The sequence below is a fragment of the Phragmites australis genome, chromosome 8, assembly GCF_958298935.1.
Source record: "Phragmites australis chromosome 8, lpPhrAust1.1, whole genome shotgun sequence".
Taxonomy (NCBI): Eukaryota; Viridiplantae; Streptophyta; class Magnoliopsida; order Poales; family Poaceae; genus Phragmites; species Phragmites australis.
In genome coordinates this window covers 37,332,035-37,345,724 of record NC_084928.1, presented here as the reverse complement: position 1 = coordinate 37,345,724, position 13,690 = coordinate 37,332,035, and the positions used below count along the sequence as shown (strand labels likewise).

Genomic DNA, 13,690 nt, shown 5'->3' with positions numbered 1-13,690 from the left:
CGCAAGCACTCACATATACTACAATTACATCCACATATATCTATATGGATACGTACTAACACATACCTAAATTAACTTAAATGTAACCTCATATAGCACAGTCATACACTTTGATCATAAGAACCATAACCAACCAAGCTAGCTTCATTTTTTCTTTCGTCCGAGCATCTAACTTCACCTTCTCTCTCGTCAATGGTAGCATTCACTCAACTTTTTTTGCGAGGGAGCATTGACTCAACTTAGCCACGCCCTTCACCTCCCATACGATTCAATAGCCGAGTATATGTTAAGTTGTTAACTTGCCAGTTCGCACTGAAAGCAAGAGTGGTACTTCCTCCGTTCTTTTATGCTTGAAGTTTTAGCTCTTCAAAAATGTCGTTTAGTTATAAGATTTTCATTCGTGTCTCGATTTTTTATCATTTTTCACGTAGTGTGTCTATGGGGCGTCTGAATTCGAGTCAGCCTCAGCAGTTGGATAAGGGGTGGACGTGCGAAGAATCGATCTATCCATCCATGGATATATCGTGTCAAGTTGCTCAGTTGGACACGTATAGTATAGTATAGTACGTACGTATACCAGTTGCCCCAAGAGACCCAGCTGCTAGCTATATAAGGACATGCTCGCCCACCGCTTCTTGCACACACCACAGTGACACACCAGCACCTCTAGCTGGTGGCACCGCACCTGTCCATCTCATCGAGCTGCTTGCCATGATGAGAGCACTGGCACTAGTGGCCATGTTGACCACGGCCTTCGCCGTCGCCGCGCGCGCCGAGCAGTGCGGCTCACAGGCCGGTGGGGCGCTCTGCCCCAACTGCCTCTGCTGCAGCCGATTCGGCTGGTGCGGCTCCACCTCCGACTACTGCGGCGCCGGCTGCCAGAGCCAGTGCAGCGGCTGCGGAGGCGGGGGCGGGGGCGGCGGCGGAGGCGGGGGCGGAGGTGGCAGCGGCGTCGCGTCCATCGTGTCGCGGTCCCTCTTCGACCAGATGCTTCTGCACCGCAACGACGGGGCGTGCCAGGCCAGGGGTTTCTACACCTACAACGCCTTCATCGCCGCCGCGGGCGCCTTCAACGGCTTCGGCACCACGGGCGACGCGGACACCAAGAAGCGCGAGATCGCCGCGTTCCTGGCGCAGACGTCGCACGAGACCACGGGCGGGTGGGCGACGGCGCCCGATGGCCCCTACTCGTGGGGCTACTGCTTCAAGCAGGAGAACGGCGCCACCGCCGACTACTGCCAGTCCAGCGCCCAGTACCCCTGCACCCCCGGCAAGAAGTACTACGGCCGCGGACCCATCCAGATCTCCTGGAACTACAACTACGGTCCGGCGGGGCAGGCCATCGGCGTTGACCTGCTCAACAACCCGGACTTGGTGGCGACGGACCCGACGGTGGCGTTCAAGACGGCCATCTGGTTCTGGATGACGGCGCAGTCGCCCAAGCCGTCATGCCACGCCGTCATCACCAGCCAGTGGAGCCCCTCGGGCGCCGACCAGGCCGCCGGGAGGGCGCCAGGGTACGGCGTGATCACCAACATCATCAACGGCGGGCTGGAGTGCGGCCACGGCGCCGACAACAGCGTCGCCGACCGGATCGGATTCTACAAGCGCTACTGCGACATCCTCGGGGTCAGCTACGGCGCCAACCTGGATTGCTACAACCAACGCCCCTTCGGCTGATCAACCAGAGTACAGCTACTACTTACACAATAAGACAGATCGAGCTCTCGATCGAGCTAGATGCATGCATGGCAACTCGATCAGCAGTTACAAATTAGACAGAGCTCAAGTCAAGTACACGAATAATAATATAATATAATGATCAGAGAAATGAAATGTGGAACTAACTCATGCAATTAAAAATGCCATTATGTTATGGATACAATAAAAACAGATGCTTAAATCTAGCCGCCCAATACGAAATCTTTGTAGAAGAAATCAAATCAAATCAAAGCTTTCAATCGAATCGGTCAATACGTGCGTGCGTGCATGGTTTGGCCCGTTGCAATTACAGTATGAGATAGTGGCAATCTATCAACGTGCGATAGCAACATGCATGCATGGAATTCCACAGGTGGAGATGCATGCATATGCATGACGAGGATATACATGCATGCATATGTATGAGGAGTGCGTTCCGCTACATTGTACGAGCTAGCAGCAAAGTATAGCATTCCATGATCGACGGCCGGGAAGAGAGTCTCTCTCCTCTCCTCTATCGTCGTCCTACGATCGACGAACCTGCAGGGCTGCAGTGCCCTGGAAGCCCTTGCAGTCGGTTTTAAAAAACTAACTACATAATAATAATTATTATAATCGGTTTTTTAATCCACAGTTATCTAAGACCATCTCAATCGGTTCTTAGCAAATATCATAGTCGGTTCTGGTCGAAACTCGACTGCAATATATCCTAGTCGGTTTGTGGCCAGAATTGATTAAAATAATATGCTTGTTACACATTACTATAGAATGCTTCATTCCAGATGACTCCAAACCGACATCCTAGGTGGTTTTGCTTATATCTGTCCAAAAGTGTTTTTGTGATAACCCCTCTAATCATAGACGTGCGTTTGGAGCCATTTGGAATATGGTTATATAGTAAAAACCGTATGTGATAAGTGGAGTTGTCACAAAAGGTTCTTAAGCAAAAACCCACCTTTTGGTGCTGAGAAAAAAATCCAATTTTTTTGCCACAGGACCACCCATAGGCTTAATAGCCAGTCGCACCTCTCTTGTCACAAGTCTTTTGCGCGCATGCGGTTAAGACGACTCAAACCTGTGACCTCCATTCGAAGTTATCTTACCATCCCACCTAACAATGATTTTTCTTTTTATCCCTGGTTGTGCAAAACTTTTGATAATTATTTAGGCATCTAAATCACTTCAAATAAAAGGTTATCAACTACAATGTTGTAATCTATTCAAGGGCCACAATTTTCATATAAATACTTTCTTCATCTGACTCAATATGAATATTTTATATATTTTTTGAATATATCACTACAAACATGCAAGTTAACACTTGTTTCCCAACTTCATCATGGCACAACTTAATCATTGCATGTATTATCATTTCACCATATAATTACTACGGTTAGAGTTGATCATTTATCTAACATATATTTTTATACTATCTCATGTTTTGTCCAACTTGTAACTGTGTTTGCCCACATGAAAGTCAGAGAATAGCTAGCTTCAATGAGTACATTTTATATTAAAAAAATTAGTACTTAAGATTGCATATATATACTATTTCACCATGTTATTACTATAATTTTATCCTTTTCTTACGTAGTTTAGGAGTGCTAGGTGATAAGTTATGATGCCAAATTGTTTGTTAACCAGATTTGGGTACCTATAGATGACTTCAAATAAAAAAAAATTGTCAAATACAAAGTTATGGATCTCATTGAGAGCTATAATTATTATATAAAAATTGCCTTCATCTGATTCTTTATGAAAAAATTTATGAATTTCGGAAGATCTCACTTTTTTAAAAAAAATATCATATACGGTTTTTTACATAGAAGCATCTATGATGACTATTATCACATACAGTTTTTAAATGAAGTTATCATAGACTGTTTATATGGGAACTGATTGTAGTGATGAACATATTACATACGGTTCCATTTGGAAATTGACTGTGTCTCGCAGATGGTTTTGCCCACCGAGTTATTAGCAGACGGCTCTTGAGCGGACCATCGTGACATGTCTATCATAGACCTAAGCATGGGCTGGGTCGTGCCAAAGAAAAGCCCGGTTTGTTTTGGGCTGAAAATGGCTGCCTAGTCCCGTCCAATAATATCAAAGCCGGACTGTAGTAAGACCGGGCTTGGGTCCTTCGGTGAATTTTACGTGTAAATATAATTAAAATTAATATTTTGGGCGGGCTCGAGCTGAGTCTAATTTTCGGGCTCATAAACTACTGCCGAGGCCCGTCCACATCAACCGAAGGTCGGTCTGGGCGGGCCAAAATCGGCTCGGATTTTTTATGCTCAGGTCTAGTCTATCAAACGGTTTCTGTGTGCCGTCTGCGATTTGGCCGTCAGATACGCAGCCTCTGCTCCCGGGATGGGCCGCCGCTGCTCCAAGGAGATCCCACGTCCCCGTGCTTGGGCCGCTAGAGTTTCGATCGGGCGCCACCGGCCACGGCGACCTCGCCACAATTGGGCCCGATCGTTAACGCTCAGGCATGTTGTGTTTGTCTATTCCAATCCCAAATCCCAAATAATAGGATTATTGTCCACTGATTTCTGTTTCCCAATAGAAGAAAGACGTCTATGCATGCATACATATTGTACGTACGTAAAGACGTCTATGCATGCATACATATTGTACGTACGTACTCGTGTGTATACTGTATAGTATACTATCGTGATTAAAAGTTGAGGACGCTGGCATAGTATGGCGACCAGCTCTCCATCCAGGGGCTCCTCAGCTGCGTCAGGAACGGGTCCTGCATCCACTCCTGCAGTCCGCTTTGTTGCCTCGCCACCTCCAGCTGCGGCAGGCTCAGCGTTGCCGGCCTCACCACCGCCGCCTCGGTCGTCGCCTCTTTCTTCATGCACGGTCTGCCCATTTCCACCTGCAGCTGCTGGGGGGGTGCCTCGTGGTCCGAGGCGGACGAGATGGAGTCGGCGGGCGAGCCGGTGTTGTTGGAGGCCGACGGCGTGGCGGTGGCGCGCTCGAGCTCCTCCATGGCCACCCGCTGCTCCAGCTCCTTGAGCGACACCGCCTTCCGGTATATCTTGCACAAAACGATGTCCTCCTGCGCACATTACATCAGATGAATTACTGTAATTAATAATTATCGTCCTTAATTAAGGACTCGTACTCAATTAAAAACGTTGATTTCATGCTAGACCTGACAAATATCTACCTCTACTTTTCAAAGCACGCGCCATGCTACGACGACCATTAAGCACCTAGGAGCAGAGATCGACTCGCACGGTAATTAGGTCAAAGTCAACCTTTTCACGCACTCCACCCAGTACATGCACACTACTGGGTACCCCGTCGGATCCCAAATATAATTTCATATAGCCTTTATACAAATACATCAAATATTAAGTCCATCATAACTCCAATAATACACATATTTGCTTCATTTCTTCATGTATGTCTCTACTTAAATTAATGCACAACTTGTCGTTTGCCTTAACTCTAGCAATAATTGATGAGCAGAACGATCATTGTACTTCTCACTTTAATTCTTATGCCCAAATGCAAATGGACTCGTACTCTATTTGAGATCAGAGGGAGTAATTAACAACAGACTAGTTGCATATGAGGCTTGGAAGTTATCTCTCCCTTCTAATTATTCTTTTTGTTTTAACTATCATTTTACGTTCTGTGCAAATACAGTATATATAATTCGCAAAAAACAAATACAGTATATATTAAGACGCTTATATATATAGAGCGAGAGAGAGAGAGCTGGAGGGGTACGACAGTGCAAAATTGACGTGTGTCGTAGTACCAGTACCTTGGGCGAGTTACTGGACGATGAGTCGCCGGCGGCCGCATTGGCGTCGGGGAGGCGGTACTCGTTCATGACCCAGTCGGTCTTGATGCCGCGGGGCGCGCGACCCTCATAGTAGACGAGCGTCTTCTTGAGCCCGATGAGCTGCTTCGGGTCGGTGGCACACCGCACCGAGCGGTCCGACCCTGTGGCCTTCCAGAAGCCGCGCTCCGTCGTCCGGCTCGGCCGCCCGCCGCAGCCGGCCTGCTTGCGGTCGCGCGGCACGAAGAAGTACCACTCCCTCTCCCCTATCGGCGCCAACCCTGCATGACGCATGCATGGTTAATTCACGGATGCACTTGCGCCGGGCAAAGCATGCATGAAGCATGCATGGATTAATAAATCTACGTGCCTGGTAGCTCCCATGGGTCGTGGCGGTAGAGATGGACGGTGGGGATGATGTCAAACTTGAGCTTCTTGCCGTGGGCCACCTGCCTCAGGTAGAACTCCAGCAGCTCCTCCTCCGTCGGGTGGAAACGGAACCCCGGCAGCTCCAGCTCCGCCGCTCCGCCTCGCCGCTCCATCAATTAGTTAGACTCACTGATGAGACTTCCTTGTTACTTGTTGCTGTGTAATTTGTTCGATGGGTGGGTTGGAGGAAAGAAGTGGTTTCCCTTTTGTATATATGGGCCGGCGTCACTGGGGGTGAGAGAGACAGAGAGAAGGGGTGACACCGTGAGACTGAGAGGCGGAAAGTGTGTGGCCGCTGCTCTATGGACTCTTTCCAAGTCTTCTCGAGCGTCATAGCTGACCTTTAGTAGCCTAATATGTGACTAGTGTGCATGTGGAAAGACTTGGAATTCTTAATTAATATTGTGTGGTGATTAGTTTAATTAATATATTATTTTAGTAAAACATAATTAAAAGGAGCCACAAAGTTTGCTCTCGAGAGCTAGATATTACCAGATTAATCGGAAAAAGAGAGAGAAAATGATCCACACCATTAATTGTTATAATCATCTAACGATCTAGATTAAACAAAGAGTCCATATAAATACAATTAATTAATAACTAAAATTTAAAATAAAAACTAATGAAAAATTAGTAGTTCGGTTCCCATATGGATTATGAAGTAAAATATCTAAATAAAGAGTCCATATAAAATACAATTCATAATAATTAAAATTAGGATTAAAAATAAAAAAGAAGAGTCCATACCAAATACAGTATTAGAAGAAAAATTCAAAATATATAAGTTAGTAACACGATTTCTATAAGAATTCAAATGTACAATACAGCTTAAGGTCGCAGCATCAAGCAAGCAGCTAAACAAGACACAACATGCATACTACATATGATAGAAGTTACAATTTGCAAAGGCGACAAATGGACATCAACAGATTCATAGATTGACATGATAGGACAAGGCACAACATGCAGACTACATATGATAGAAGTCACAACCTCCGGCAGCGACAAAGGGACATCAATAAATTCATAGATCAACATGACATGACATAGGATCAGATCGGTGTGGGAAGATATGGAGATTGTTATATCAAGCTTGGATCGTGCAATTCAAGGTCGCGATGTCAAGCGTGTGACGAGGTAAGGAGCAACCCGTAACTTGCAGACGGTGCAGCTATGATATCTAACAATGACTAAGAGACATCCACAAAGCTATGGATTGATAGGGCAAGGCATGTAAGTTGGTCACACATCTTGCGGTTGTGGCAATAGGCAGGAGATGAGTTGTATTTGACAAAGTTCATTGGGAGATTTAAAAATCACACAATAGCGGATCAGTATGGGAAGATATGGGCACGATTATATCGGGCTTGGACCATGTGCAACTCAAGATCACGATGGTGTCAAACATGTGATGGGGTAAGGCTCGGCTCACAACATGCAGGCGGCTCAACCACGATCTCCAACAATGACTAAGGGACATCGACAAACCCATGGGTCAACAGAGCATAGCACATAAACTGGCCACGCATATCGCGTTCACGGCAATAGGTGGATGATGAGCTATATTTGATTAAATTTATTGGAGAATTTAAAATCACAAAATAGTGAATCAGTATGAGAAGATATGGGCATTGTTATATCAAGCTTGGACTATGCAACTTAAGATTGAGGTGCTAGGCATGTGACGGGATAAGGTGCAACTCATAGCACGCAGACGATGTAACCACGATCTCCAACAATGACTAAGGGTGTGTTTGGTTGTCCGCATGAAGTTTTGTAGAGCTGTATCGTATATCCTGGATGAGAGGAAGCAGGCTGAGGGGATCCGTATTCTAGAAAAGAAGTGTGTTTGGTTGGTTGGATGAGCTGATGCAGGTTAAATTTGAGTTTGTGTTTGGTAGGCTGAATCTGAAGCTGTATGAAGGAGCTCGCTGTCGCTGACGAGTGGACCCAGCTGCATCCGACGAGCCAGGACGACAGCTACGATCGAATCGGACGCACGCACGGATGCAGCATCCAACCGTATGCCTGCACCCGCGCGTGCAAAGCTGGTCTGGTCATTCACCCATCCAAACGTCCATCTCAATCATCCTGTACGCTGAACGTTGCACCCGCAGATGCATGCACGCGCGGAAGCACGCATCCAAACACCCCTAAGGGACATCGACAAAGCTGTGAATCGACAGAGCAGAGCACGTAAGCTGGCCACGCATCTTGCGTTCACTGCTGTAGGAGGGCAAGGTGATGTATTTGACTGAATTTGTTAGAAAATTTAAAAATCACACATTAGTTTTGTTGTCATATAGTACAAGACCATAGTGTCAGGTAGGTAACGAGGCAAGCTACAATCCACATGTTATAGATGGTCAAGAAACGACCTACATGCCAACAAGGGACCTTGGATCCAGGCTTTGACCGCGTACCTCGCGGTTGTAGCCATAAGGTGATGATGGGCTACATTTGATTTAATTCATCGGGGGAGTTCAAAATATGATAATAAATTTATTATTGTGCACACGATATAGTGATGTCAAATAAATGGTGAGGCAAGGCATAATCACATGCCACATATGGTGGAGCCACAACCTATGATGGCGACAAGGGATATCTATGAAACTAAGGATCAATAAGGCATGATGCAACTGGCAAGAGCTGAGTTTGGACTAGCAACTTATGGTTGTAAAGACAAGCAGGTGGTCGAAGAGCTGGAGCATGATTCGTGTATTTATATTATATATATATATATATTTATTTATTTATATTTGACTAAAACATTAGCGAAATTCAAAAATCAGACTATAGATTTATTGATTGATCATATAAATATGAATTTATAATCGAATAGAGTAAAAGAGAAGCACAGTATAACGAAATCTGACCGTGCAAATGCATGGGCCAACTTGCTAGTTGGGAGTTAATTAGCGTGTGACTACTTATTGCCCACACCTCTCAAACAAAACTGCACAACTATTACACTAGAGGCTACACAAAACAGAGACGATCCTGATAAAGAATGAACACTGCTACACGTCGAGTACAACGCTTGATTAAATGACTTAAATCAATTGGATCAAAGCTCGTAAATATATCAAATGGTTTAAATGCATAGTTTTACTAAATAGTTGTACTCGAAACATTTTCCATGAAGAATGTGCGACTATATAGATGTGACAAGTTAGTGGCTGCAAAGGACAAGTGAGTGGCTGCAAAGCCTGCAAAGTGGTGTCAGAAGACTCGGTCCATTGGTGCACTCACTAATTAAATTTAGAGTGTCTCTAATTAGAATTAGGAGGTGCAGTGAACAGATTGAGTTGCGTCTCTTTCCAAGGGATGCGGAGAGAATCATCTATGATTGGCTAACTATATTATTTACCAAGTCATGCATTCTTGACAATGCGTTAATTCCTATGCAGCCATTAATATTAATTTTCTTACACTCTACAGAGAAAATATTCTTAACCACCTTTTTCTGCTAATATTGAGCAATTTTTATAAGTGGGTTAGCCTATCCCCTAAACATAATCACGCCACATTTGAAATAAATGGACTTTCTAGGAAACAAGCAAGAATTGTGTTGATTCCTGCCTAATTTTGTCATTCTAGCTAGTCTTGCGAAGTTCCTTTCGATGTTGATGGATTTACTTGTACAGAATAACTTGAACTGGTAAACGGCCAGGGTTAAGTCATATTTGAAATACCGAAATTTTCCAGGAATGCTGTCCTTTTCACTCAGCATGCTTATGGTATGGGAAATATGAAAAGAGACGAACGCAAGAATTTTCATACACAAGGAACTCTCGGCCGCCTCCCTCCTAAGCAAGATCCACGAGGAATCGTGAACTTGGGCCCTAGCAGGAGCGAGGCGTTTAGCATCTCTTTTTGCGGGAGAGTAGGCATTTAGCTTTTGTTTTCTCTAAGAATCATGGAAGAACTGTTGCTTCAAAATTTCTGTCCAAACAGGCCCTGGGATCAGTTGCAACAGATACTATGACGAGGTAGCTGTAGGCATTCTTTCAAAAAAAAAAAAAAGGTAGCTGTAGGCATTGACAGGATCCAATCCTTGCCATGATACACTCGCCGCTTCCATAGGTTGCTTAGCTTGTTTTTTTTCTTTCGGTTCAGTTAGTTCCTTCAGTCAGCGTGAGATAGTGTCACGTCCGATTTTTTTTTTAAAAAAATAACCAGATGTATTCTATATGTATAACATGATTATTTATCATAAATACGATGATATAATAAGTGATATATAGTTGTATATCGAATAAAAATAATTTTATTAAAATAGATATTAGAGTTTTTAAATAGCAGCGGAAGAACAAGAGGGAACTTCAATGAAAACTTCAGGGCATACCACAGGCAATCAACTGGGGCAACACGACCTTGGACTCTCCGTCTTCATTGTAATCTTCAGCTTTCTTGATCTTCACATAGTCCTCTCCAACTGAGCAGCAGTTATTATTGGAAATAGCAAGTGTGAGTACATATCGTACTTCACAAATGTAGGAAAGTATTATATGAGGGCTTAAGTCAAGAAAAGGTTAGACACTGGTTTATTATACTAAGCAACTTTAACTTATAACTTCAAGAAACATGCATCCTATTACTAAGTGTGAAGACACAACTTAAACAAGAAGAATAGCTCATCGGATTTCATCTGACTACCAAATTCACCAGATATTCCATATCCGGCTACCAAAATCACCAGGTAATCCCATTACCAGGCTACCCGACCATCTATACAAGAACCTTGATCCCAACTAATCAAAAAAAAAGTTCAAGCCGCTCGACCATGAGCACAGCTGATCGATCAGTTTTATACTCTGCAGAGTTTGCCTATCTTTCCCCACGGGCATTAGCGAAGAGTATCCTTTTATCATCCTTAAATATTGATGCATTTAATCGTATTTATTCTCTCACCAATGCACATTTTGGACTAGTCTTATTAAAATTTATGAAGGCACAAAGGATGTGCACGATGAGAAATATTATGTGCTTGTTACTAAGATCAATAGCATCAAACAGCTATCCTATAAAAAGGCTAATGACATGTACTCACATTTGGATATTCTTGTCAATAAGATCAATATATTAGGTTTGACGCTGATCGAAGATGATCAAGTAGTGAGAAGAATACTTCAAGCTTTTTTTTTCAAAGTACAGGTTGATAGTTTTCATCATCTACAACAACAACGATATCAAAAGAATGACTCCAAATTAAGTGCTTGGCAAGATCACCGCCCGTGAGATGACCATGAATATGATGGTGAAAGCCTCTTCCTCATCCGATACTAAGAACTTTACTCTCACAAGCAAACAAACAACATACCAACATATAAAGGCAAAGATGAGGAGGCAAGAGTAAAAGTCAAGCTCAAGCGAAAAAAAATGAAGATGAAGAGCAAGGCACATCAAGCGATGAAGAAATGATTCCCGAAGTCACCAACCTCATCTCTTAAGTGGAGAAGAGCATCAAGAAGATCAATGGCCAGATTGATCACTGGATCTCCATGAAAGACTTGGTCAAAATAATTGATTATATCAAGAAGTAGAAGAAAATCAAGAGAAAGAGAGAGATAAGGGGAAGAGCTAAAGTATTTGCAAGCATGGAAAGATGAGTAAGTGAAGATGAAGATTCAAGCTCTTCCTCAAGGTTATCATCACGCAAGTCGTCAGCACACAAGTGCCTTATAACCAAAGGTATGGAAAGCAATATAAGTGATGATGAATCCGATGAGGATTCTCCCTCTCAACAAGAACTTATGGATTTGATCAATGAGAACAAAGGGATCTTAAAAATAATCTAAAGAAATTAAAAAATTCAATGCTCTCAATGACATTCATGCTACCATTGTTTTTAATTATGAGCAATTATTGAGCAAATTCAATTTGCTAAATAAGGAGTCTGAAGAGCTTAAGGTAAAATTTGAGTACATTTAATTTCAAACTATGGTCCCTTTGAAGCAATCTACCTCTCTATTTAATTTCATGCTCACCCCTTTGCAATGAGAAATGTATTGAGAATATTTTTTTAGAACCATCTAATGACTTCATTACACAAGAAAATGATAAGCTCAAACAAGAAGTGGAGAAGCTAAAAAAGGACTTGGCAAGATAAATAGTAGAAATCATGTCTAACATCCTCAAGATAACCATGCAACCATGGTAAATAAGATTGCGAAGGGGTTTATTGTGATATGCTTTAAGTGCCATCAAGAAGGACACAAGTCTTTCCAATGTAAACAAGTCAAGAAAGAGATCAAGGAGAAGAAGAAGGCGACGGATATCTCCAACAAGACCTCGAACCTCTACACCAAGTCCAACTACAAGATGAAGAGCAAGAGCAATCACTACAAGCTCAAGAAAAAGGACAATGATAAGGTGGTTGCATACATGTTTGAGAGAAAGAATCTGAGGTGGAACCAACCTATTTGGGTGCACAAGGAAGTCATCATCAATATTAAGGGACCTCAATTGATTTGGATTCCAAAGAAGATTTGAAGTCCACAAGTCGGCTCGAGGATTTGAACTTGACTCACAAGATGAAGTGAAGGTTCAAGCAAAGAAACCAAGTATACAAGATTGGACGCTTCAATGAGGATTATGATCATCATATACCCAAATCCCCATCTAAAAAAAGGGTAAATGGTAGATAGATCTTTGTTCATGTATTTTGTTTTGCATCTATATCATTTGCCTTGACTAGGATTGCATTTGCATATTTTAATTTGTTGCTATGATTAGTGTAGGTTTTTATATGGTAGGTTACTCGTATTTCTCTATTGTTTATGGGCAATATGCATGATTTATTAGTTTTAAGTTTCTTTCGTGGCAATAGTTTCACAATTGATATTTTTTTATGTGCTATAATCTAATCTATAGGATAAATTCCTATTGTTATAAAAAACTAGTGCATATCTCTCTCAAGTATTCAACATTTGTATGCACACATCTAGGGGGAGTATATCATATGGGTTGTGATTTTAAGACCAACATATGTTGCAAGTTACATCTTTTGTAGTCTCATGAAGCAATCAACACATCCTCGGAGGTATGCAATGCTTAAAGACTTTGTGCTCTTTACAATTAATATTATTGTCAATTCATTTCTACATTTAAGTTACCTTCATATATAATATAGCTTAAACTTTCATCTTGATATAATTATCTAGTTGTGTATATAACTCTCTTTTATCACAGGTATGCACACACATAGGGGAAGTGTAAATCATATTATATGTTTCATGAATTATGATCCTTGTTTGTTTTTTTCAATTGATATCAATGCTTCCCATCCTTAAAATTTATATATCTATTAAATTGGTATCATTTCATATGGATCGTGGTTTATGAATCTCTCTCTCCTATGTGCTCTAACGCTCTTTCTCGAGATCAACATGTGTTTGTAGTCCTTTTTGAGATTGTTGATAAAAGGGGAGAAATTTGACAACCGAAGCAAGAAACAAGACGATCAAGAGACATGCCTAGTGGAGAAAGAAGATACCTAGGGATGTCAAGATTCACAAAGGGGGAGAAGCCCAAGTGACAAATGTTGACTCATCTACATTTGGCATCAAGAGCATGCAGATGGAGAAGTTCTTGCATGTGGATCGTTTAAGGGAGATATTGATAATGGAGAAAGGGGAAACCACAACAAAAGAGGGACTAAGTGGTAAGAACATGCATCCAAGCAATATGATAAGGTTTTGTGCTCTTTACAATTGGTATCATTTATTATTTCCCACTTGCTTTGATTGT

At 42.5% G+C, this 13,690-nt stretch overlaps 2 protein-coding genes across 2 annotated transcripts; one reads left to right on the top strand and one right to left on the bottom strand.

Moving 5' to 3' along the window:
- Window positions 1-658: 658 nt before the first annotated feature.
- Window positions 659-1,930, top strand: LOC133927423 (chitinase 12-like). The gene has a single exon (XM_062373887.1). The coding sequence runs from the start codon at window positions 712-714 to the stop codon at window positions 1,678-1,680; it is 969 nt and encodes a 322-aa protein (XP_062229871.1). The 5' UTR covers window positions 659-711; the 3' UTR covers window positions 1,681-1,930.
- Window positions 1,931-3,600: 1,670 nt separating this feature from the next.
- LOC133927422 (NAC domain-containing protein 22-like) lies at window positions 3,601-6,132 on the bottom strand. Its single transcript, XM_062373886.1, has 3 exons — window positions 5,877-6,132; window positions 5,489-5,787; window positions 3,601-4,771 (listed from the first exon to the last, which is right to left on the bottom strand). The coding sequence occupies exons 1-3, from the start codon at window positions 6,046-6,048 to the stop codon at window positions 4,382-4,384; spliced, it is 861 nt and encodes a 286-aa protein (XP_062229870.1). The 5' UTR covers window positions 6,049-6,132; the 3' UTR covers window positions 3,601-4,381.
- Between the last annotated feature and the right edge of the window lie 7,558 nt (window positions 6,133-13,690).